We start from the raw sequence: 24,701 nt of genomic DNA, 5'->3' as shown, positions 1-24,701 counted from the left end.
ATAAAAACAAGATCTATAGCATTTGTAAACGATGATGCTAAATGTTTTTAGAATTGTAACACCTAACACGGTACTCATGACATGGTATTTAGTGTACCATATCTCTTATTTAGGAAAACGACCTGAAAACTTAAAATACATTTGAAAGTTAAGTGTTTATTTTTTATTTTTTAACGTATTTTGAAATTGATTTGATTTACATTATACATCTTTTAATTAGATTGAGGATACAGTATATTAAATACTGTAAATACCTAAAAAGCACAAAGAATCTGGAATTTACTTTAACATTGATACGGTACATATAAAACCTATAGGAGGCCCCGGGTTCCATGATAATTGAATTACTGTTTTGTATTTTTAATTTCTTGTTCTTATTTAGACTTGTTTTATATTACAGAATTATATTTTCCACAGAAGAAACATGTATAATATGCTTAACAGATTTATGACAGGGCTGTCTATGAAAGCTGTGGACCTACAGTGTAGTTTCCATTTCCATCCTGGTGTTTCAGTAGAGTAGCTATAAGCATGCCACAGATTTAACTGGATGTTTCACCTCTATATCTGGTCAGAACAGAGTTCTGCTATTGGCTTATTGACCAAGGGTATTGAGATGAAAGGACACAGTTACACAGATGTAAGCTGGAACTCCAGCGTGAAAGATGGTACCTCTAAACACCCCCAAAAATATTTATTTATTTTTTTAAATAACTGACCCCAATCCTTTGTGTTTGCTTTCCACAGGAGACCGAAATGTATCAACAAAACAACAACAACACTTCCAACCAGTTATTCCCTTTTGCTAATTTCACACAAAGAGCTTAATTAGTATGTGACATTTAAATGCCCTTTTCATTTATTTTTTTTAAAGAATACCATGGATTAACCATAAATTGCAAAAATGTACAGGAATAAAAAGTCAACAACTCACCAGTGTCTGTGTCTCCTTATGGTAAAGATACTATATATATTTTTTTTTTATTAAAGCTGGATGTAGATATTAAAACCACTCAACCTTTCATCCAGGACCCTTTAGAAACCTAGAAAAATTGCCTGTGCAATTCAACTAAGTGGCTTATGAACACACATCTGCTCATTGAGTGCTACAGTACAAGTTTCAAAGTTCACTGCTTAGTTAATTCCCATTAATATTCTCATAAAGACATAAAAAAAGATGAGATTTAACTCTAATTCAGCTGCGTTGAGTTATGTTAGCTTCACTGCGAATCTATCTGCATACCAAACTACTTCAAGTATTTCCCACCCACCTGAAACTCTTGAACTGCAAAAGTAAAACTAGATTTTTATCAGGTTAAGCTCAACACATGTATAGGATTCAGTCAAGGTAGTTTCCAGTTCTGGAACACCTTGTCCGGCAACCCTTTTATTTTATTGGTTAAGAGTTTTTAAAGAGTTTTTGTTTCAACTGTTTTACTGTGTCAAGGCTATCATCTCTGGTACACTGGTCTCACAGTGTTCCATAAGCAGATACCAAGTAACATATTCCTTATGCAAATTCTATAATATCAAATAATTTATTTTATTATATGCACAACACATCCTCCCCACAAATTAAATCCTCTTAGATTTCAACTTAGACAAGTTTTTCGATATGTGATGATATCCCATGATGCTAATGAAATTCCAATCGAAGTAAAAATCAGATCAAGGTGCTCATGGACTAGAGACCGGAATAGTGAAAATGTAGAGGACAGAAGTACGAAGGAGCAAGCACAATGAATGGAATTTACTCTGGTGTCCAGAAAGAATATGTGAAAAATAACTCAACGTTGTCTATGTGCACTGTGCTGCTCACAATTAAAATTTAGTACTGAATGACACTTGCATGAACATTTCTGAAATTAGGGAATTTTATGACATCATGCAGCGACTATACTAATTTTTTAGTCAAAGCATCAAACGGTGGGATCTCCTTACTAAAGTAACGTCTTCTGCAACCTGACACTGAAAAAACTGTCCCACACGCTGAGCATCCAGGAACAATGATCTCCTTGCTCTATGCTCCCGCATTATTGATATTATGAAAGCACTAAGTACAGTCATTAAACAGTCTAAGACAGATGAGCGATCAGAAGTGATTGGACTGAAAAAATGCATGGAAACCTTGGAGTTTGTGCTCCTGGTTGTGATCCAGTCCAAAGTACTAGAGACTGTAGACATTGTATCAAAACTGCTTCAGTCTAAGGACATGGACCTTTTTCTGGCAGCTAAAATGTTAAAATAGTGCAAGTGAGACCTTTACAAGCTTTAGGAAGCAGTTTGGAGAAACTAAAGCTACTGCATCTGCACTTGCAAGTAGTTGGAGAATTGAACAAAAGTTTACTGAAAAACAATTACGACGTACAAAAAAAAAAAAAAAAAAAACATTTTGATGAACTCTGTGAAGACTAAAGATATCTAATTCTAATGACATTTTTTAAATAGCGATGTACTACACGAATATTGATATTATTGTTACTCAGTTGAAAACCTGTTTCTGTGGAATGAACACTATAGTGCAGAGACTTTATTTTATGTGTCCTTCTGAATTTCTTAATGCTAATGATGATGCACTATTTAAATCAGCCGAGTCCCTGGCAGTATGAAGGGGATTTATCTCCAGACTTTCCTACACAGCTACTGTCATTCAGAACCACATTGAAAGACGAAATACAACAGATTTCTGGTGGTACAATTAAAGATCTAACCAACCTTTTATTTATTTTTTTAAAATGATGCTATATTGTCTAGTGTTTTGGATGTTGCAATGGCACCGAAACTCTTTTTGACTATATCAGTTACTGTAACGAGTGCAGAAAGGTCCTTTTCAAAACTGAAATTGATCAAAAACTACCTTAGAAGTTCAACGACCTAGGAGAGACTGTCGGGATTGTCAATATTGAGCACGGAGAGTGAACGAGCAATGCGATTAGATGTGAAAGCCTTAAAATGGAGTTTGCTCAAAAAAATGAGAGATGGCAATCTCACTTTTATTAAAATAAGATTTCATAGGGAGGGGAAGATTTAAATGAGTTAAGTGATTTTATTTAAGTAATGGTTATTCATGTTGGTTAAAAGTGGTTATATAAGTGTGTGTGTGTGCCTCATGAGAGGAGGTTCCTCAGCTGTGATGATGCGGTTAGCTCCCCCCCACCACCATATTTTGTTACGCCACTGATGTACATATTCCTGTTTACACACTATTTTATTTTTATAATACTTATAAATGTTTATTTCATTATAGTTTTTCATTTTTTTTTAAAGTAGTGCTTTATATGTGGTAAGTTAGAAAATACGCTTTTTTATGTTTAATTGTTCATTTAAATACAACGTTTCGGCTGTGTAGATGCTTGATGTGATGTGCTTGAATAAAACTTTCGAGTTGTATCCGACAGTTAGTTTTTCATTTTAGTATGGAACGGTGTTTAAAATGTAACGTGATAATGGTATGAGTATAACTGTGGTGATTCTAGTGTTGAAGTAGTCCATAAATGTGCTGTGTGTGTGTGTGTGTGTGTGTGTGTGTGTGTGTGTGTGTGTGGGGGGGGGGGTCTATGTTTTGGTGGGGCTGGGGGGGGTGATATTAAGTCAGAAGAATGGGATCTTGACTGCTGAAACCTGGTGAGCCACAAGCAAGATTCCTGCTCCAGTTTACATGGGTTTTTACAGCTATTTTTATCGTGAGAAAGCGATTGACCCTGCCCTTAAAGTCGCGCTGCCAAAACGATGTTCTTTTGCTGTTTCACGAAGTATTTGCGTGACAGCGTCACACAGTCGTGACTGTAGAGTCCTATTTCAAGTGCATGTCAACAAAGCCATTGTTTTTGTTTAGCTGGGTGTTAATGTGTTAAAACAATTTCAACATTCCACTCAGACTTCACTGCTTCTGCCAAAGTTCAGCATTTCCGGAAATGGGTGGATGTGCCATTTAATAGCTGAGTTCTGAGGAGTCTGCACAGGGACTTCACGCTGCACACTCGAGAGGGCTGGCCCCTGAGCCCCTGGTGGCTTTCATGTCTCTATCACAGCACTGCAAGCAGAGATTGGGAGCTAAGGTCATCTCTATGATGAAGTTCCATATCTGTAAACTGCTCTTAAAATGTGTTGGCTACAGGCTTCTTTAGTTAGCAAGTTCCTTAGTTGGATAACTGAAAGACAACTGAAAACTGCAGAGAGATATTGTAGCATAGGAAATATGAACCTACTCTGCAGAAGGTTAAGAAGCAGCAGCTTTCTCTGTAGAATATGGTTTGTTTTATTGGGTTTATACGATGGTCACACAAACACACAAAGAAGAAGGGCCTGGCAGGGCAGTTTTTGTTGGGTTTCACCTTAAATTTATTGCATCTTTCTGCTGCTGAACAGTATTACTATGTGTTGTTTACCATGTATTACCATAGATTTACACAGCACCATTATTGCTTCAAGCAGGCATTTAACTTTCTAGAAAGTTGCTACTAAACCAATGTCACTGGCCACCACTTTGTATTCCAGATGTTGTATTAACAAAAAATTATTTTTGGTTATTGTTCCAGAGGTAGACCATTGAATTACTACAGGATCAACCACCCAGTTGAACAATGCCTAGGACATGCAGATGATTACGTCACAACAATCGCAATTGTTTTTATAAAACTAATGTGCAACAGTGTGCAGTAGACTGAGACAGTACTGTAAGCAGTGAGCACATTATAAATGTCAAGGAGTGTTCTGTAGTGCTTTAAAATAATAATTCACAACTTTAATTACACATAATCCACATATTACCATATCTACTGGCACATATTCTATTTTTGTGCAACAGTAAACTTCAGACATAATGCTACATTTCCCAGGTCTTGCCACTCTGCTGATTGCAAAGAATATGGTGATTACCCTTAAAAGATAATAAGCACTGCAGCTTCAGATTTACATAAATAATTACATCTCTGCAACACTGCACATCAAATACAATTTATTACCATAATACAGCAAGAAATGAAGTGCCTCTTTTCAATTGAAAATTGTTAAATCCTAATTAATATAGCAATAAACAATTTCTGGATGCTTCAATTAAGAGATAGTATAATGTATATTTATCCGCCTTATTTAAAAAAAAAAAAAAAAAAAAAAAAAAAAAAAACAAACAGAGTTTGTATATGGGTATGACACTAAATACCAATTTTATCATTCACACAAGAAAATAACAGAAGCACCTGCCAAAACACTGTCATTAGCATCCAGGATCAACATGGACAGGCACGAGGAAACCGTGATACCCTACATGTATAAATATTGATAATTTTTCATCAAACTACTATGTATTTGCAGTACAATATCCTTCAACACCATTGTGAATTGTCTTATATGCAAATTTACCAGAATGTTGGTTGTTCTATGTAAGTGGATCACAATATTGTTCAGTACCATGTTGAATTATTATGCATTACTGTAAGCTCATTACTGAGTATTATGCTAATGGAAAATCTGTATGCAGAAATAAATATATTCGTCGACATTAATGATTATTTTGTTAATTGACAAATTATACGCAGGAATAAATACATTCTTCGATGATGTACCTGCATTTACCAATATGCTTCGGTAATGTAGGCATGCAACAACTTTTAGATGACAGATGAAAACATATTCTTATAATGTAGGCTACTAATAGTGATTTAACAATTTTGGCTTTGGGCGTCCATTTTCTATAATTTCTGTTTTTGTTGCAAAGTCTCTTCTTGTTTAGATTCATGTTGTATCAGCAAACACACCCCTGTGGCCTCAATACAACTCTCAGACTAATCTCCAAGTACAACTGGTACACCAGAGTGCCTCTGCTTGGCCCCTAGTGGATGTAAGAAATACTGCATTTTATATGTGGTATTTCTTACTGAAGTACTGCTTATATCGGGGCGAGGGGACAGGTTTAATGGTTACACTCTGGTGGACCAGCTGACATTGCAGATATGTTGAAGCGACACGGTTGTTTTAAGATAAAAGGCAGTTTTTAAAAAGTCACAGAAACACGAAGAATATAGAAAGTTGATCTCAACAAGAAGAATCCATTAGTTAAGATCACTGTGAATTTCCTCTTACTGCAAATTATTTTGGAAACCCCCGAATAATAAAAAAAAATGTTTATAAAATGAATCACCCTAATTCGAACAGCTGAGTGTAAAGGATATTGTGAAATGTATTAACTTACAACCAGGTTAGCGACTCTGTTCTGATTTTAGTGCTTTTTTGGGACTACAGATCCTATTATGTGTTTAGAGTTGTCATAGTGCCCACGCATCAATGCCGTTTCCATGAAGCAGCACAAAAATGTGCTATATTCTTGCAGCTAAAAGTAGAGGCATTGAAAGGGTTAGATAATGCATCACCATAAAAGAAAAGAAAGATGTTGCTGCAGATTTCAACATTCTTGCAAACACTTTGTCAACCTCTCTGAAAAAGGTGGGCACTATAGCACAGGCCTATGAGCTGCAAAACTGTGGATGCAAGTCATCAGCATTTCTGATTTGTTCAATGCCCTGATGTTGAGGACGCCTTGCATTTAAAAATTCCTGTAATGAACAGTGCTGTTTAATTGCAATGTATACTTTTCAAAAGTTCACTTACAATGGTATTTTCAATAAAATACACAGCCATTTAAAAGGTATGCTACTTCTCATGGCTCTGAAATTGGAATTTTCTTTCAGTGTTACCGTAAATTCAATAAAAAAAAACAAAAAAAAAACAAACAAAAAAACATAGAAAACACGGCAGTGTGCATTTGGCTCCAGATAATAAAAACTACTGATAATACACTTTTTTTTTTTTTTTTTTTTTTGGGTTTATTGCTGGGCCCTTGAAATTCGTATTAGCGAGAATTGACTGCAGTTTCAGCAGAGGTTGCTTTCAGATTAAAATAAAAATGATTTCACATAAAACCATAATGAGCATGCTTCTGAGCTCCAGCAAGATTGTTTCATTCCACAGGTAAACCTCACCGAGGTCAATGATAAAGAAGGCAAGTGCTGCAATACTCTGTTGTAGGTTTGTTAATAACCAATAAGATTAGCATGTCATACAGAAACTCATTCTTCCAGAAATTTGGAATCATACAGGGGGGTTCAGTGCCTCAAAGTAATTTAAATTAATGAAACTACAAGCGGCTGGAATCCCCTAGCTGGCCAGATCTCTTTCTTCCCTTTAATCCTCAATGTCTGACATTTGACAGTTTCTTTCATTTCTCTCTCACTCTCTCTCTCTCGCTCTATCAATCTATCTCTCACTGGCATAGGCTTTGTGAAAGAAATGTAGGATTGAAGTAAGAAATACTGTATTATGGGGATTTACATGGCTTAAATCAGAGCACTTATCAGACAGCTCTTTAACTGAACAAATGACCCCTAGACATGTGAGGTATATATGCCTTGGTGTATATTGACCTTGTATTGACAACCTGCAAAGCCATCTTATAGTAAGCCCTACTGGTTATTACATGTGCAGTCCCCCTTGTACCCTATGAGTGTCAGGTATGCATATTGTTTGTACAGCATTGTAAAGTGCCCTAACTCAACTAAGAGCTTCGCACTTGAGCAAACATTCAGCTTCACTTCACCTGTCACTATAGAACATTCAAAATGAGTCTAGTTTCATTTTTCAGACTAATGGCGTTTCAGTTAGTTAGTGATTAATATCCTTGTATTTTATAGTGCTGCTAATTAATATGTATAAAAATGTCTTCATTTAAATTATTTTCTCATTCTGAGTGGTATAAGCTCTTAAAAACTGCATTGGGAAAACATAAGGTTGTATTTATCTTTGCTCCAATTTGAACACATGTTTTTGTGACAGGCATTTAAAAAACAAATTGTAAATTTAGAGAGCCCATTTATTTTACCTGTACTTTTCTTCACAATTTAGAATGCCTAATCATGCTCCCTCACAGCAGCAATTCCCCAGAATAGCTCAATAGAAGTAAAGGTCAGTGGGTGTCTTATGACCAAGCAAATTATCTTTTTACATCCAGAAGCTTCAGAGCAGATGTAGATAATATACCGACCACTGGAATACAATGGCCACACCTGCTTAAACGCTGAGTCTGCTGTAACACAATAAAGTTAAACAGCCCTTGACAAATTTGAATCCCTAACCCACGGGAGCTCGGGAGATAATCCACCTGTGATATCCCCAGCAAAGACCGTCAACTTTGCACAGCCAGAACCTGCGCTCCCCTGACAGGCTTGCCCTGCACACCAGGTGGTTGTGCCTTTACCTGGGATCCAAGTCCACTAACAGTTACATCTAATAGGTTTATAGATTTAGTAAGGTTCCTTTATTTATAGAGTATGATCTACTTACTGTAGAAATATTGCATGAGTCACTAGTATAGGGAATTAGGGGACATGCTGTAGGAGCGTTATACCCGACGTGCGTTATAACCAAGAGCCTTATAACGAGTGAGCACTGTACTTGCATCCACTTGATTCAAGAGTTTGATTGGGTCAATTACCAATTAGGCAGGTATCATATTTTTACACAGAGTGCATGGAAACCCCTACCAGGTGAAGTAGTCGCATCTAAAAAACTAGGAACATTTAAAAAAAACAATGACATGTTGTCCTGTTATTTTAGATCCCCTTAGTAGGTGCAAATGGTGTGCTAAAAGGGAGAGACCTATATGGGCCGAATGACCTCTTCTCCTTCCCAAACTTTTATTTGCTTATGCATGGAATTATTTCATATATAAAGCTTACTTCCTTGATCTGAGCTTTATTGTACTTGCATAATTGTCAATTCTAATCCTTGAGCTAACAGTATGCATTATTACACAACCAAAGAGGGAGACCATAAAGGAAATACAATTTCATGTCATTCAAGATGTCATGGGGGACCATGAGCCAAGAAAGTTTGAGAATCCCTGTTAAAGTTTGGGAACCCCTGTTAAGAACACTTGCCTGTGTAGTTTCTACCAGTTCAACGAGATACCAGTGGCAGTGCCAAAAGCCAACTGGGTTTTTCATACAGTATATAACCTCTGACATTAACTCCACTGAAAAAACCTGAGGCAGTATCATCATCTATGTTCTGAAACAAACACAAAATGGAATGAAATGTGACCTTTCTTAATATTGCATACATTATGCCTGAACCCTTTACTCTTTCAAAAGTTGAGGATTCCATTAATTTGTACTCAGCTGAATTGCAGTTGGAATTCAGTTATTTTATTTAGCTTGTGGGAATTCCAAGTACATGCAGTAAACAGATCTAATATGGAACAATATTTGTTTGAATTCAATTCCCCCTGGCAAAGACAAGTTAATTGAATTGGACCTTAAATGTAGTGAGGGAAGAACTCTAAAAGATGCAACCTTTAAGGTTATTAGCTAGCTTCCCTTTACCATTAGACAATTATAGTACAACGTGTTTGGAAAGAATAAAGGAATCAGTTTGCTTCTAACCAATATACACTTTTGTTAAGACAAAGTTGAACAGTTCAGTCCTCAGGCTACAGCAATTCACTGTCAAGTCCTAGTGTGAGCATGCACACTTCATGGTCCACAAATACAAATTCTGAGGTGTTTCATTTTAATATATTTCCATATTAACATGCTTATTAAAAAAGGAAATCACTTTATAAAACAATTCTGACCATTGGTGAGTTAAATAGGATACATCTCAAATTTTAAATACACAGTAATAAGACTGTACTTAAGTTTGTATTGCATTATTTAATACATGTCCTTACAACAAAATAATACCTTAAATAATAGTCAAATAATGTATGAGTTGTGTGCTAAGTGGATGCAGTAAATATTAGAAAACATTAACTACAGTGTAACTACATGTAATTAATGTATCTCTATTTTGGGAAACTATTAGCTACAATGCAACGTAAAAGAAGGCATCTTAAAGATATGTTTTCTACGTCATTTAGGACTGAAATTAATTTGAAAACACACCAATAGTTAAGATAACTGTGACATTTTAGACCTGCACCGAGTTTTGAACTAAGAATTAACTAATAAACTGCAGAAAAATGCTTCACCATTATATATACTTTTACCAAAACATATTAGTGAAATTTACAGGATTTTATTTATTTTTTAACCTGGGGGATTGCTTTCTTTTCTTGAAGCTGCTTAGAAAGAAGTAAGCAAGGAAAACTAGATCCACAGTGATACACAAGACAATACTTCAAATAAGTATTCATAAGTTTTAAAGGTTAATAAAAAGGTGAAAATAACAAAGTGTGTCCAGACTAAAATAAAGTAATCTAATGAAACGTAAAGCCACTAAGCTATCATTCAAAAATAAAAATATGGAGATCAATGTGACTTAAGTGATATGATATTTTTTCCATAAACCTCAGTGCCAAAAATATGAGGATGGAAGTACAACAAATAGATATCTAATGAAAAAGGCCCTCTGTCCTTCTTTGATTAAGAAATCTTCCTTCATCTTTCATGATTCCTTGTCTGGTCCCACTGTGTTTCAGCTCCGTAATGAACTCCACTGCAGGGTTTTAGTAACTAATCTGACTTAATCTAAGTGATTGCGAATGATTGGCATGGAGATCTCAACAAAGATCTTCTCATGAAACCTAATAAACAGCCAGTGCTAAATTCAGCCTTTTTAAAATATCAGTTCAGCTCTGCAGCTGTCAGTTTGCACTTAACCCTCACGCTCCTTAACATTTTTAAACATCAATCAATCAATAATGCTAAATTCTGAGGACGTACTGTATTCTAATAAGCACAGCAAAAACTCAGGGATCTTTAGAGTTTACACATGCACTGACCCCTTGACTATGCAGCACAGTCATTTCCACAGTGGAAAGCTCTGCCCTCCAGCTTTTCCTCTGCATCAGTATTAACTCTTTTAGCTCTTTAGCATCAATACTTTCTTTTGTCCAAAAGGACTGTGTCATTTTGCGTTCTCAACATGTCATTAATGAGCTCATTGTCAGTAATCCAATCATATTACAGCCTACCAAAAGAGAGAAAAGTTTCTAACAAAGATATGCAGCTAAAAAAAGGAAGTGCCATATTGAAAATGATAGTTTTTATTTACCTGAGATGGTAAATCAATGTCTTATTGTAAGTGACTCTGCATATAATGCACCGTTCACAGCCTACCTCTGTAAAGTGCTTTGTGATGATGGTCCACTATGAAAGGTGCTATATAAAGATATTCTTATTAAAGAAAAATCTGTTGTTGTTAGTTGAGATAAGTAAAACATTTTCTTTTCCAATGAGACACCTGTTTTTTTCTTTTTCAGGATGTTACTTCTCATAGCCACATGTGATGCTTAGTGCAAGGATTCAAGGTAAAATCCCAAAATGGCTGCTTGGGGTTGAATGAGTTTCCAGCATGTGGACCTTTTGACTCACTTTATGGTTTGATGCTGAAGAGTGTCCGGGTCTGTGGCGTTCAGTGTGGCCACACCGCTGCCGATGGGTATGTTCTCATGCCTGGTCACTCTCATGGGGTCAGGGTAGAAGATGGGACCTTCGTTGACATCCATGACTGTGACCTGAATGGTTGCCGTGGAGCTGGGTCCGTAAGCCACATCCGGTACCAAGGGGTCTTCATTCTCCACTTTAATCAGGAGGGTGTGGAAGGCAGAGATCTCGTAATCCAGGGGCTGCAGGAAAGGGTTTACATTAACAGAGGGGAAGGGCCGCTGGGGTTGTTAAGTATATGGAAATGAAAAAAACCAGTACGTAATTCAATATGTTAAGGTAACATTATTAAGCAGGTTTCATTTGATTTTATGAAGCAAAATTTGTTATTTCTATTGGGTGATGGAAAACTTCTCAGGGATATGCATCCCCTGTGGAGGAATGTAAGATCCAAGCAATGTAAACTGGAGGATTTTTTTTTTTTTTCTGATCAGTCTATGTGCTGTCAGTTTTAATATTTAATGTGTTCTTTTTAATGTAGTGTATACATCAGTGCATGCTATTCAATCAATTCCTGAAGTGTTTAAAATAGGATGTATACAATAACAACATTAGAGAAATGTATATATTTCACAGGCATAGCAAACAATGTTAATTCTACACAGGTGCATATTATATCAGACTATACTGTACGTACTAAAAAGAATCATCAATTCTGCTTCCTAAACAAACTACCTTCCTCAACAATGCCTCATTGTTTATATCAGAGAAGACTTAAATCATAAAAACATTTTTTTATGGGTGAGGACACAATTTTCCTGGAATGTCATTTGGAATTCATTCCTTTACCAGGATAGTAAATCAGCTTGTCAGCTGCATGAAAATGTTATGTGAATAAAAGCTTATGAACTGACAAAGTCTATTGAAAGGATATTGCAATGCAGGAACAGTTTGCAGGCTCTTGTTTGTTTTACCTTGACGACTGTCAGCATGCCTTCATTGTTTTTGGCGTTGGTGTTCATCTCAAAGCTCTGGCCTGGGTTCCCGTTGATGATGGAGTACACGGCTCTCCAGCCTCCGGTCATGGGGTCGTCCTTATCCTCAACAGTCAGATTGACAATCACTCCCGTCGCTCCTTCATTCACTGTTGCTTGGAACTGCAATACAAAAGAAAGAAAAAAGTTGTAGATTATAGTGTGGCATAATCTGGTTTCCGCCCAAAAGCTACTGTTAATTGACTTGAAAAAAATTTAACTGCTGATACAATCACCTTGATTTAGTATTTACACTGGTTTAGTGTACACTTCATCTAGTGTATACTCTACTCAAATAAGTGATGGTGAAGTTGATATTCAGAAAGGATACTTCTACTGGTTTGTGTACACATAAGTGGTAGGGCTGCTGTATGATGAAGCAGTAAAGCAAATTACCAATGAAAAACCTCAGCTGACCAAAATAAATATTTCACCATATTGGATTGACCATCAGTGTGGTAGTTGAGTTGAATCAATAGTGATATATATATATATATATATATATAATATATCTATATATATTATATATATATAATATATATATATATATATATATATATAATTTTAAACATAATGTTATAATTATCAAATTAATAGTTGTTTATGCTCAAATGGGACAACGGAGAGTGAAGGTTTAAGTAAAAACGGTATTTTGCGACCTTTTTAAAATAGAATTTACTGTAAAACAGCAGGCAATATTTTGTCTATTAATTTTTGCTATTACTTTTCTACATCCATAACTAATGCAGGCATGTTTATGACTATAGTGAGTCTGTTTGAGCATGGTGAGTACTCTGCACTCTGATGACATGGTACTTAGGCATCACCCTGATTCACTCTACCTATCCATCATGTGGATTCTTTGAAAGTCTTCATGCACCCATTAAGTTCTCTTGTTGCCTGGATACCTGGCTTCTAGAAAGAAACTAGGCTCAAACTCACTACTAAAAATCATTCCACATATCTCCTCCACATCTGCCACCATGCCTACCCCAACAACAGCCCCAACATAAAGATTTCCTGATTCAAACTGGCAAACTAGAGGTTTCAAAGCCCATTGCTAATCCACAGAGTCATACAGCCTCTGCCAGAAGACTTTATTTAGAAATTGGTTTTAGTGCAGTTGATTTATCTGTTTCCCCAGTGAGTCACAGTGCGGAGATTCTGCCTGCGTGGTTTCAAGCCTGTACCATCTAAAGCAGGATCAGTAGGCTCAAACATCACTAATCTGAGCCCCTCAAGAAGGTGGTCAGTTTGCCACGATGCACTGTTTAACATGCGTGTAATGAAGCATATACTAACTATGCAATCTGGTATAGGTCTGGTAAACAATGGATCCAAGGGGGTTGTACAAGTATTACATCATTAAGTGCTGACCAATTTCAGACCCAAATCATTATCCAAAATCACAAGTGAATGTGCTGGTTTAAAGAGAAACTGTAAAATGTAATGCATTACATTACAATGTTGGAAGCTTTGCTTGATTGCAATAATTATCCTGTAGTTCAAAAACACTCACAAGTCATGCTCAGGTTTGTAGGTACCAAAAAAATCCAGTCGAATTATACAGGATGCTAGTAATCCAGAGGGACTGGATGGAATTAAATTGTATTTTGTTCTCTTTCCATCAGGCTTTTTCACATTCAATTCAAATCTATTTGGGTCAAAACTAAGCAAATCAACCCTGCGACACAGACTATGTTCACATGCCTACCAGCCATTAGCCAATGGACACTAGACACAGGAATTCTTGTCAGGGCGGTGTTCTCTGCGTGCTCATCACAGCACCCTGAACAAGATGCAATTTCCAGCGACTGTGGCCTGCTTAAGCCAAGGGTACAGGAAATAAATTGAATCATACTGTTTTCGAGCAAGTCAAATTGGACAATTTGGTTTTCATATCACCCTTACTGAGCAAGTGCGCCTGGCAGAAACCATCCACTGAAACAGACACTATATGTCATTGTGACCTGCAAATTGAAACCAAATGGATTTGGTCACAGTCTTTCTCTCACTTCTCTCACTCTCTATAGGAACCACAGAAACTATTCACACTGATCCAACTATCCTCCAGATCATTATCATCTATGCAGTATCTAGTGAGGTACACACAACTGATAATACAAAGTACTTTAAGGATATATATATACACACACACACACACACACACACACTCACACATAAACACTTTTGTCTGTGACTGTATATAAGACAAAAGAATTTGGACAGTTGAAAAAAAAACACAAACACATTCTATTTCTAATTGTTCTATTGAAAGACATATTAAACATTCAGCTTTATACTAAAACAACAAGTTATTACATAACATGTATAAAATGAAAAATAACATGCAAAAATTAATTTCATACTTTGACAAAAGTATTTGGGCACCCTTACATTAGTATTTTGTGTGTTCACCCTTTGCTTCCTTTACAGTTTGCATTCTTTTTTTGAAACCAGTTCCTGGCCTATTTCCGGAGATATTTTTGCCCAAACTCCACCATGTTTAACACTAGGCATGATGAACTTTTCTTTAAATTCTTCTCCTCTCTTCCTCCAAACATATTGTTGCTTTCTTGGTGAAAAAAAAAGTTATATTCTGGATTGGTCTGACCATACAATTTAATTAAAGAAATCAGCAGCCTTCTCAATCACGTTCTTTTGTATTTTGTTTTTAAGAAAGGTTTACATCTTGGTTTTCGCCTGTGAGCATTCTACTTGTTAAGGTATTGTTGAATTGTTTGCGTATGAATTTCTTAAGCACCATCTTTCAATTCTTGTGTCAAATCTTTTGCAGTAATGTGAGGATTTCGCCGGCTGTTCCAACGATTCTTCCAGATTTTGTAGAAAACTTTTTGTCCTCTACTCCTGGAGTTAGTTTCAGTAGTTCCTGTTTTCCTGTGTGCCAATAATAGCCCACACAGTGCTTTTTGCCAAACTGAGTCTTTCTGCTATTGCTCTGGTAATTTCACCTTTTTCATTATTGTATCAGTGCCATTTTGAGACTGTTGCTGTATTCATTAGTTCCAGCAATTTTTGTTGCTTTTTTAATCACAAATTTTCAATTTATTTTTCAGCGCTTGATGATTAAGTACGTATTTCTTCTATAATTATCATCAGGTGTTGGTTTTCAATCATGATAATTGTCAATAATTAGCAACGAATGGGATTCATACAAAATATGTTGATTGCCCAAATACTTTTGTCAAAGCATGAAATTCATTTTTGCATGTTTTTTTCTCTTCATTTTATGCAAATAATTAGTTGTTTATTAAAGCTGAATCTCTAATTTATATCTTTCAGTAGAACAATTTGAAATTACAGAAATCACTTTCTTTGTGTTTTTTCTCTTTTTTTAATTGCCCAAATACTTTTCTCTTTCGCCACAATTCTGTTTGAAATCCTCTTTATCTTAACTGTAATACAGTCTCCAATAGAAATGTAGGAATGTGCTGTCACTCAGTAGTTGGGGCAGGTTTAAAGTATTCAGAACAAATCAATGATAGATGCAAGTCAGGAAGGTGGGACATTGCCCAGCAGCACTGGGAAATGTATTTATTATTATTTTTGTATTAGGTTTATTTTTTTTAATGGGAAAAGGGTAAATTCAACATGAATTGATTAACCATTTCCACAGTTTTCATTTTTTTGTGTAGGGGTTAAAACCGAAAATCAGATGCCCTATATATAAACTATGTCCGTAACCGTCATTTCAGGATAAATAATGATGTGATTGTCTATTTACTAGGGAAATTTAAAAAGTTCAGCAGCTAAATCTATTAGAAAAATAAGTCTGTATTCACCGGTAATCCTGGATTGCTCCATGCTGCTTGGCTACCAACCAATGTATTTAAACACAATTAAAATGCTACTGTTTACAAGTAACACAAAATAGGATCAGGGTTGGGGTCAATTCCCAAATCCAATTGCAATTTCAGTTTGCATTTCAATTCCCTTTTAATCAATTCCAACACATTATTGATCAAAATTAGTAGTATTCTGTTAAAATGAACTTCTTACAGATGCAACAAATTACTTAAAGTGAAGTCACTGTTAGCCAATTAAACTAGCTTCAAATGAAAGAATTCAAACAATCATAACAATTATTACGTCTCTGTTATATCAATTACAGTTCCAATTCTTCCAACATAATTGGAATTGGGAAACAGGAATTGACCCCAGCCCTGAATTGGGTCATGCTTAATTGTAAACGATTCTCAATTTCTGACAAGATCCTGTATGCATGCTGGGAAATGTCACCAGGTCATATAGAACAAGCTTATTACTGCACTGATGCTGTGTCCTGCATTGTACACAACTCCTGTATTATCTTTTCCTACATAAGCGACGTTGTTTAAACAGTTGTTCTTGGTCATTAATCAGTTGCATTCCACACATATTATTTGCTGGAGAGTGAAACAGGTTGGGTCATTCTGACACGTGTTTCAGTGTCGAAGACAGCTTTTTATCTGGTTCTACATACAAGTAATGAGTAACGAGTTTGCTTGAAACACATTGTTCTGCAACACTGTCAGATTGAAATCCAGGCTCCTTGTAGTCCTGTGGGATTGTCTATAACGCATGTCTGCTATCTGTTATATTCTTTCATGTGTGACTTGTAAGATCATAAGCCAGGTCCTTTTATTAAAGCCAAAGGTAGGGAGAAAATGAACTTCCCAACCCCCCACCCTTTCCAATGCACACCAAATTCCTCTGACAGTTCTCTGGAACAGAACTTATGCATTTAAGATGAGGATACTTTGTCTTCTCACGTAACCCTGGGTTGACCGGTCAGCCAGCAGTGTGCAGCATATTTCATGTAATTATCTCAGGCAGTGGAGTGGTAAGATGGATATATTCAAACTTTGTGGACTATTGATAGTGAGCCCCTGGCTGGGCTCTGTTAAAACCACTGTTTGAGTGAGTGGAGAGACCACGGCAGCATGACCAAGCAAAGCCTGGCTGGGTTCAGATTGAGTGTCTGCTGACATCCAGATATGAAAAGATTAAATTTTATTTGCAGAAGAATAAGTGTGCAAATATCTAGGTGGGAAAAGCCCCACCCCCATTCTTTTCAAAGCTTCATTTAATGTGTCCATCATTTCTTATTATTAAATAATACATGTATACTACACAGGACACATTATGAAAGCTATTCTGACCATAACCTGACCAAAGAAAATCAGCTGGCTTACAATCTGCCTACATACAGATAGTACAATGAAATAGCTGGCTACCAAGCAGATAAACATGTGATTTACAAATTTATCCATAACTATAAAGTAATCAATAGTATATTTTGTTACACTGCTACAAAGCAAATGTGACCAGTGTTTCGATGGAAAGTGTTTCAGGGACAATTTCATTATGCTTAAATGTTAAAGATCAAGTAAATTCCTTATCTTTCTGTTGTTTGCACTCTGAGTGTCCCTGACTGCACCAGCTTGATAAAGCTGTGTTAAGGTGCTTTGACACGGAGTTCAGGAGTCGGTCTTCAGTTCGAGTTGCATGACAAACATATAATGTAGGCTAGATCACCATAGTGTCTTTATATTAGTAAACACCTTTGAGTGCACAGCAATGTATTTCCAGCAAAGCATGAGGAAACTTGTTCCCAAGTGGATGAACAGTAGATGGTGCTGGCTCTTACTTCTATACAGACAATTTGGCTGATATAGCCTAGTTATATATCTCTATATGATTATATGTGAATTGGCTTACTTACATTATGTATTAGTATGCCAAATAGGGGCAAATCATTTCATATTTACTATCTTGGTGTGGAAAGGATAGTGTCACTGGCAAGGCATGTTACTCCCAGGAAACAGACCCAGAGACAGAAGCTGCAGTTTAAGCGCTAGTGCGTAAGTTTAATAAACAAAACTAACAAACACACAAAACAATAAATAGGCGCAGTGGCCAAAATAAATGGTTGAAACATACAACAACTTAATCTCATTAACAAAATATTAACATCCGTGGTTACCCTTTATATACACCTGTGACAGGAGCCTAATTAATCATTATTTTTCAATTTACAGCCCGAGCCACATTCCCATGTGTGCTTCTGGCAAGGAGAAATTAAACCCCCTCAATGTTAACCTAATATTCCCCACACACCACACATTATACTGGCAAGGCTTTCACCCTATCACAATTGGTTAGAGTTAAATACGTTGGCTCGAAATATAAATGTTTTAGCTTCCTCAGAAATAGATATTTACATAACTAAGTCTGGGTGTAAACAAATTTTAAAGCAGTTATAGCTGCTATGGTTACTCAAAGCAGTAAAGCAAGTTGTGCATCAATTCACTGCACAGCCTCCAGATGGAATCCCTGCTGAGTGTTTGATCTGGTGCTGAAAACAGGAAGATGTAAGAAACAACTATCCAATCCTATAAACGATATGCTTCCAGGGAAGCTTTTCCTACACAGTGAGTAACATTCTGGAATAATCCTACATTAACTTGCTGGTTTAAGGGACCCAGATTAGCATGAGCCTTTGACCCCCCACTCCCTGCTAGCATTTTCTGGGCTAATCTAGCTGCCTGACCTGGATAACAGGTAGAAGGTACGATCTCAATGTTTCTATAACTTACTGAACAGCCTTAGTATAATTTGGAAAATGTCAGTCCCCTGTACCAAAGTGATACATGCAGAGACCTATTCTTCTCACTTCTCTGAGGCAATGAGAATGGGAAACCAACACAGGTCTGAGATGTATGACAAATAGGTTATGAATATAAATGGCTACACACCGGGAATGTATTGTACAGCTGGTCAATTATTCTAATAGAACGGATGACTTGACACTGGCCCTGGAGAGTGCGTCTATTCTTTTTGACTGATGAGAACATAATGCTGTCAAAAAATCTGGCAATGTAAGCAACTCGTCAAGATCTACAACACAGATCTGGAAGAAAGCAATGATGAGGGATTTGTAAAGCTCTGTGTGTGTCACTGACTTTTCTTTTTGTCTGTGTTTGATTTTAATTCAGTGAAATTCATAAGTCACTCTGCCTGTGTGTATTAACTGAACTAAGATTAGCTTCTCGTGAATCTGACAGGAGCTAGTGAAGGCTATAACTAATGTTTTTGGATTAATAATAATGTTTTTTTCAAAACAAATGACACCCTCATCATTGACTTTTGACCAAGTCTCAAAACAAACTTTAATTACTAGTATTAGCCTGTGGCTAACATAATAACATTATAATGTACAACTGTATATACAAAGTGAATTGGTGAATGTACACAAAGTATATGAACAAATACCTTTTTATTCAGGATGTTTCAGACATGCAAGTCCTTCATTTGCCATCGCTTTGAAGACACAGAGAGTGTATTTATATACACAAAGGAGCATCTATGTTAATGAGTGTAATGGTGCGAGACAGTTTTTTTTACACCTGTTGTATAGTAATTATATGAAGTCTCTTGATTAACTATCAATCAAAAATGTTATTGGGAACAAATCATTTGCCATTTGCATACACTAGGTCCTCAAGACTTCGTAAATATAATCACTTGTTATAATGAATGGTTTTAAAAATGAAATCTGGAAAGTGCTAAAATGAAAGTGATGTATAAAATTGGAGTGTTGTGAATTTGAACTGTTATGCTAATTATGCTACTGCATTGCAAATACCATTGCTGGAACTTGCTGCCTCCCGGTGTCAGTTCAAATCCTGAAATGTCAAAAATGTCTTCCTTCAAGGCAATTATTCTAGTTTAATTCAAGTCTATTCATGTACGAAGCTGTGAGCATTTCCTGTACCGATCAGCATCATCTTGTATCATAATGAGAAAGCCTGGTGCTTCGATTTGCTACAGAACTAGGGACCTACTGCAAGTGGCTTTCATTAAATACTTTGGTTAATCACCAGAAATCTGCTTAAAATCATCATACATCAGCAAATAGTAAGGTTGGGAATTGTGTAGCCTATATTGTAATTTGTTGCTGTTGTCTCTCAGAATGTTAAAATACAGAATTATAGCAATGCTGAGCAGACTAGAGAAGCAACAGCTGATTGCCAATGCTCTACAGTAAACAGACAATACTCTAACTCCCAGAATAATGCCAACCCATCTCAGTCTGATCCGAGACCTTTTGATATTTCTATTCAAATGCTCAGAAAATGAATTCATTAAAAGAGAATTCAATTCCAAATGAAAATGCACAGCAGAATTAAACTATTAACCTTATTCAAAGCAGTACCTCTGATTACGGGTTCTGCATCAACAGGGTACGGTAGCACCAACATAGTGAACTAATAGAGGTGTGTTTGACCAGAAGACAATCATTTGTCCTATTGGACCGAGTTAATGCAATACATAAAGTTGTCCAAACACTGTCCTGTCATAAATACATTTTTTTTTAAAAATCACATTTTAGTTCCAGAGGATAATATAAGTTAGTAATATAAGGAGTGTGTAGGGTGTATCTTATTATTACAAGAGATATAATCTCATGCAGTTCTATCAGCTCAAACTGAGATAGGATTTCTGTTATAAAAACAGACACCTACATGCAGAATATTAACTTTGTATTAAATCACAAAAAAATGTAAGATTGGATTCAGTAGATAGATTAATATGTGAATTATGGGGGTTAAAAAGGCTCTACTATTCATTCATTTAATTCACAGAGACTTGCCCAAGTTCAGGAGCTTCTTGCTTGACTTAGATAAATGTAATACAGCCTCGGTCAGCCAAGGTCTCTTCATTAAAGAGTCAGCGTCACCTACTGATCTGCCACTTTAGATCATTTTTTTTTTGTTTTGCTACCAATACACTTCTGTGTACTAGATAGTGCTGTAATGTAGCTTCCTAATGTATAGACACTTACATATGTTACATACTGTACTGTATGTCTATAGCACGCAACTAGAACGGAAGAGCAGATGGAAATTGGGAAGCAGCCACGGTTTCTACCTGTGCGTGTCAGTTACTTGCTAAAGGTTATGGGTGTAATGAAACTGAAACAGAAATAAATAAGTAAATACAAATAAATAAATAAATAAATAAAAAGCAAGGAAAAAAAATCAGAACGTCAGAAGTCACCGCATATAGTTTTTTTTTTGTTAACTGGTTTGTATGTTTCCGTTTGCTTCTGTGCAGCAGAGCTAGTGAGGCTAATGAACAGATACATAGTGTTAAGATGCCTTTTCATCACACTTGGAGAGTTTTTGTTATCAACCACCTTTTTTCTTTTTTTTTTGGTGTTTTAGCACTTGTAATGTGTCTGCTTTAGTAGAATTTCAACACCGTGCTGTACCCTAAATTAATAAATTGTATCATTTACGCTTCTAATATGCACTTAATTGGTTCAATTAAATAATTTATCAGACAGTTGGAACAAAAACCAGGAGGGACACTGGCCTTCCAGGATCAGGATTGGGGACCTTTGGTCTAAGCTATTCCCCAATGTCATGGTTCTGTCTAAAGGTGGAATATTGGAAAACAACTACTCTTTACATTGCTCGAAGAAGGCCTTAGCTGTGCTAAAGTGCATTGGATGAATCTTTAAATAAATAGTGTATTTTTCAACAAAAACATCCAAGGGGAAAACAAAAGAAAAAATAAATAAATAATTAACCATAAATGTTCAACTAACAAAAACCTCAAAACGGACCTGAGCTAATGCTTTATCTAAGCTTCAAGGCTTCAAGATAGAGCTTTTCATGTAATTCCATTGTTACAATTGACAGCATGATATACTACAACACAAAACATGACTACTCTGCAAGCGAAACCCTTTATTTTCAGCTTTTACAGATTTGTATAGCAAAAACATAAGTAAATCCCAGGGTTTACAAAAGCTATAGGTTATTTTTGTGTATGGGTGCATTATCATCTCCAACAGAATACAAGTGCAAGTGATTGGGTGGACTTGATTTGTTCAGCCTTCCAGAGTAATCAAGGGAACTAGAATATACCAGGAAACATGTCCCACAGCAGGTTGATATCAAATCCATTCGGGTCGTTGTTCCTAATAAAGTGGCCAGGAAGTGTACATCTTCCCAGGTGCTTTTTTGTTCAGTGATTATTGTTTTCCCGTTACACAGTATTTCCTGGAAAGGCATTCCCTCTAAGGATGCATAGCATAAGAACAGAGACCCCTGCTTACAGCATTAATGAAAATGCACACATATTAACTGACTGCTCAACAGGCAAGAAAATGCTCAGGTCCAGAGGGCTGAGGGTCTAATAATTGCTGAAGAAACAGTGGTAATTAAAATCAACAAGATTTATCTTGTAAAGAACTTTTTTATTTCTTCACATTAAATAAATTATGTAAAACTCCAGAAATCCTACTGGCATGTTTTCTTTCTAATCTAATTGGGCAGCTCCTTGGAGATGGGGTAATAAAACGACAGGCCTTGTACTTGACACTTAAGTACTAAGCAGGATGCTACTAAAACCCAACACGGTAAATATACATTTCAGTAGACCTGGAAACCAGAGAATATGTCCTACTTATTAGCTGGTTCAGGTGCTGACGTAAGATTCAAGGTGGTTTTCAGAGCACTTCTGACGTGAAGGACCAAAGGGGGTTAAGCTGGCCCCAGTGTTCCACTAACACACCCCATGAATCAGCCTTGACATTGACACCATGTTCTGGGTCTTTTGGAGCTCACAGTAACAAAAACACACAGCTAGGGTCAGGAACCAAATTCACTTTACATAGATGAATGTGTCCACTGTTGACTATATATTTGTACCACCATGGAAATTATCCAAATTCTTTCTCTTTTTGTTTTTGGAGGGAATTTATATTCTTCATCTTATAAAATGTATTATTATTATTATTATTATTATTATTATTATTATTAGCAGTCAATACAATTTAACAACTTAGTCTCTTGTTCAGTCATACTGTGAAAGTATATGGGTGGTCGATAATCACAATAAATACATTAATAATTAATTTAATTAGCTTTCAAAGCATGCTGCCAAAGCCACCAGTAACGATGTGAAAGAGTGAACTAATCTTTGTTATTTCCATTGCAATTTTGCAGTGTTCTGATGTGTAATGTGTGATGAAGATATTTCTTTGTTTTGTGAACATATGGCAGGGCTCCTCCTGGGAAGGCCTGTGCTGAAGTACAGCAATGCTGAGAGGCATTAGTCCACTGGCTGCAAGACAGAGTTTCTGTTAGCTCTGCTGAACATTTGTGAGGCCTGGAGACTAAACTGGGGGAGAGAAAGCTAACAAAAGACCTGCCAGGGAGAATCAAAACCTCCAGTCACCATTTAACTGGAACTGCAGGAGAATTAGGCAAGAACCTATCAACTACAGTATATGACATTTTCTTCGTTCACTCTTCCCTCCACCCCTTGTCAATACTGTGCACTGAGTCTGCTCTACTCGTCTTTTAAAAGCTCCCTCCTCCACCCATTTCAATCTCCTCTCCCACCTTGTCCAAGGATGCAGCACATAGCCTCGTATTTTAATATCAGAGGCTAAGCAAGGCTTTGCCTGCTCAGCACTGGATGGGTGACTCCAAGAGGAGCTCGGTGTTTTCTTTTCTTTCCAAAAAATACATATGATTGTTACTGATGAAACAGCCATGTTATTAATCTAAAACATAATTGCTGTGGTTACATTATGGATTGTGTGAAAAGTGATTAAAAATAAAACTACTACTACTACTACTACTACTAATAATAATAATAATAATAATCATTCCCTAACAAAACAGTTCTTACAAAGCTTTAAATGTAAAGGCCCAAAGGCAATAAACATGTTCACGATTTCCACTCTTCTTATATTGTACTACTGCATGTCATTGTAAAATTTATTTCAACTTATTATTACTGCTGACATCACACTAACAAATGTGTTTTATAAGGAGAGTCTGGCAATTTCATTAAGCAAAATAAAAACATGTCTAAAGAACATTGTTTCTGTGCAGCTTCCTCTGACAGCCTTTCATTTTACACCATTAGGACTCCATTTGTTTTCACCTCCTGCTGCTTACCTATGTATTGTTTTGAGTGGCAGGTTGGTAATGTTCAAATGTGTGACATTCTGCCTGTTTTATTGACTGTGGGTTCAATCCCGGAACCTGATTAATAACCCAGCTCAGTTTTTATAGCCTTGTTGTAGAATACACCTCCTTTTTATTAGCCAAAACGCAGAGGCAGGGATGTGAATATCTGAATACAATTACAGAACATTTAATTGAGCAGACTAAGCTTGTTGGAAAGTCTAATGGATTGTATTTATTAAAGACTGTATATAACAGACCACTGTAAAGGCTGTTTTGTAAAATTAAATAAGGTT

The 24,701-nt window shown here is 36.2% G+C and overlaps 1 protein-coding gene across 1 annotated transcript in view; it reads right to left on the bottom strand.

Moving 5' to 3' along the window:
* The window catches only part of LOC121325542 (cadherin-13-like), a 356,087-nt gene that overhangs the window by 47,492 nt on the left and 283,894 nt on the right, over nucleotides 1-24,701 (bottom strand). Inside the window, exons 9-10 of the mRNA XM_041268193.1 lie at nucleotides 12,353-12,535; nucleotides 11,367-11,620 (exon numbers count right to left, since the gene is read on the bottom strand). Coding sequence (XP_041124127.1) covers nucleotides 11,367-11,620; nucleotides 12,353-12,535 — 437 coding nt within the window. The remainder of the gene's footprint in view (nucleotides 1-11,366; nucleotides 11,621-12,352; nucleotides 12,536-24,701) is intronic.

Source organism: Polyodon spathula, chromosome 13, assembly GCF_017654505.1.
Source record: "Polyodon spathula isolate WHYD16114869_AA chromosome 13, ASM1765450v1, whole genome shotgun sequence".
Classification (NCBI taxonomy): domain Eukaryota; kingdom Metazoa; phylum Chordata; class Actinopteri; order Acipenseriformes; family Polyodontidae; genus Polyodon; species Polyodon spathula.
This window is presented reverse-complemented; position numbering and strand designations above follow the sequence as displayed.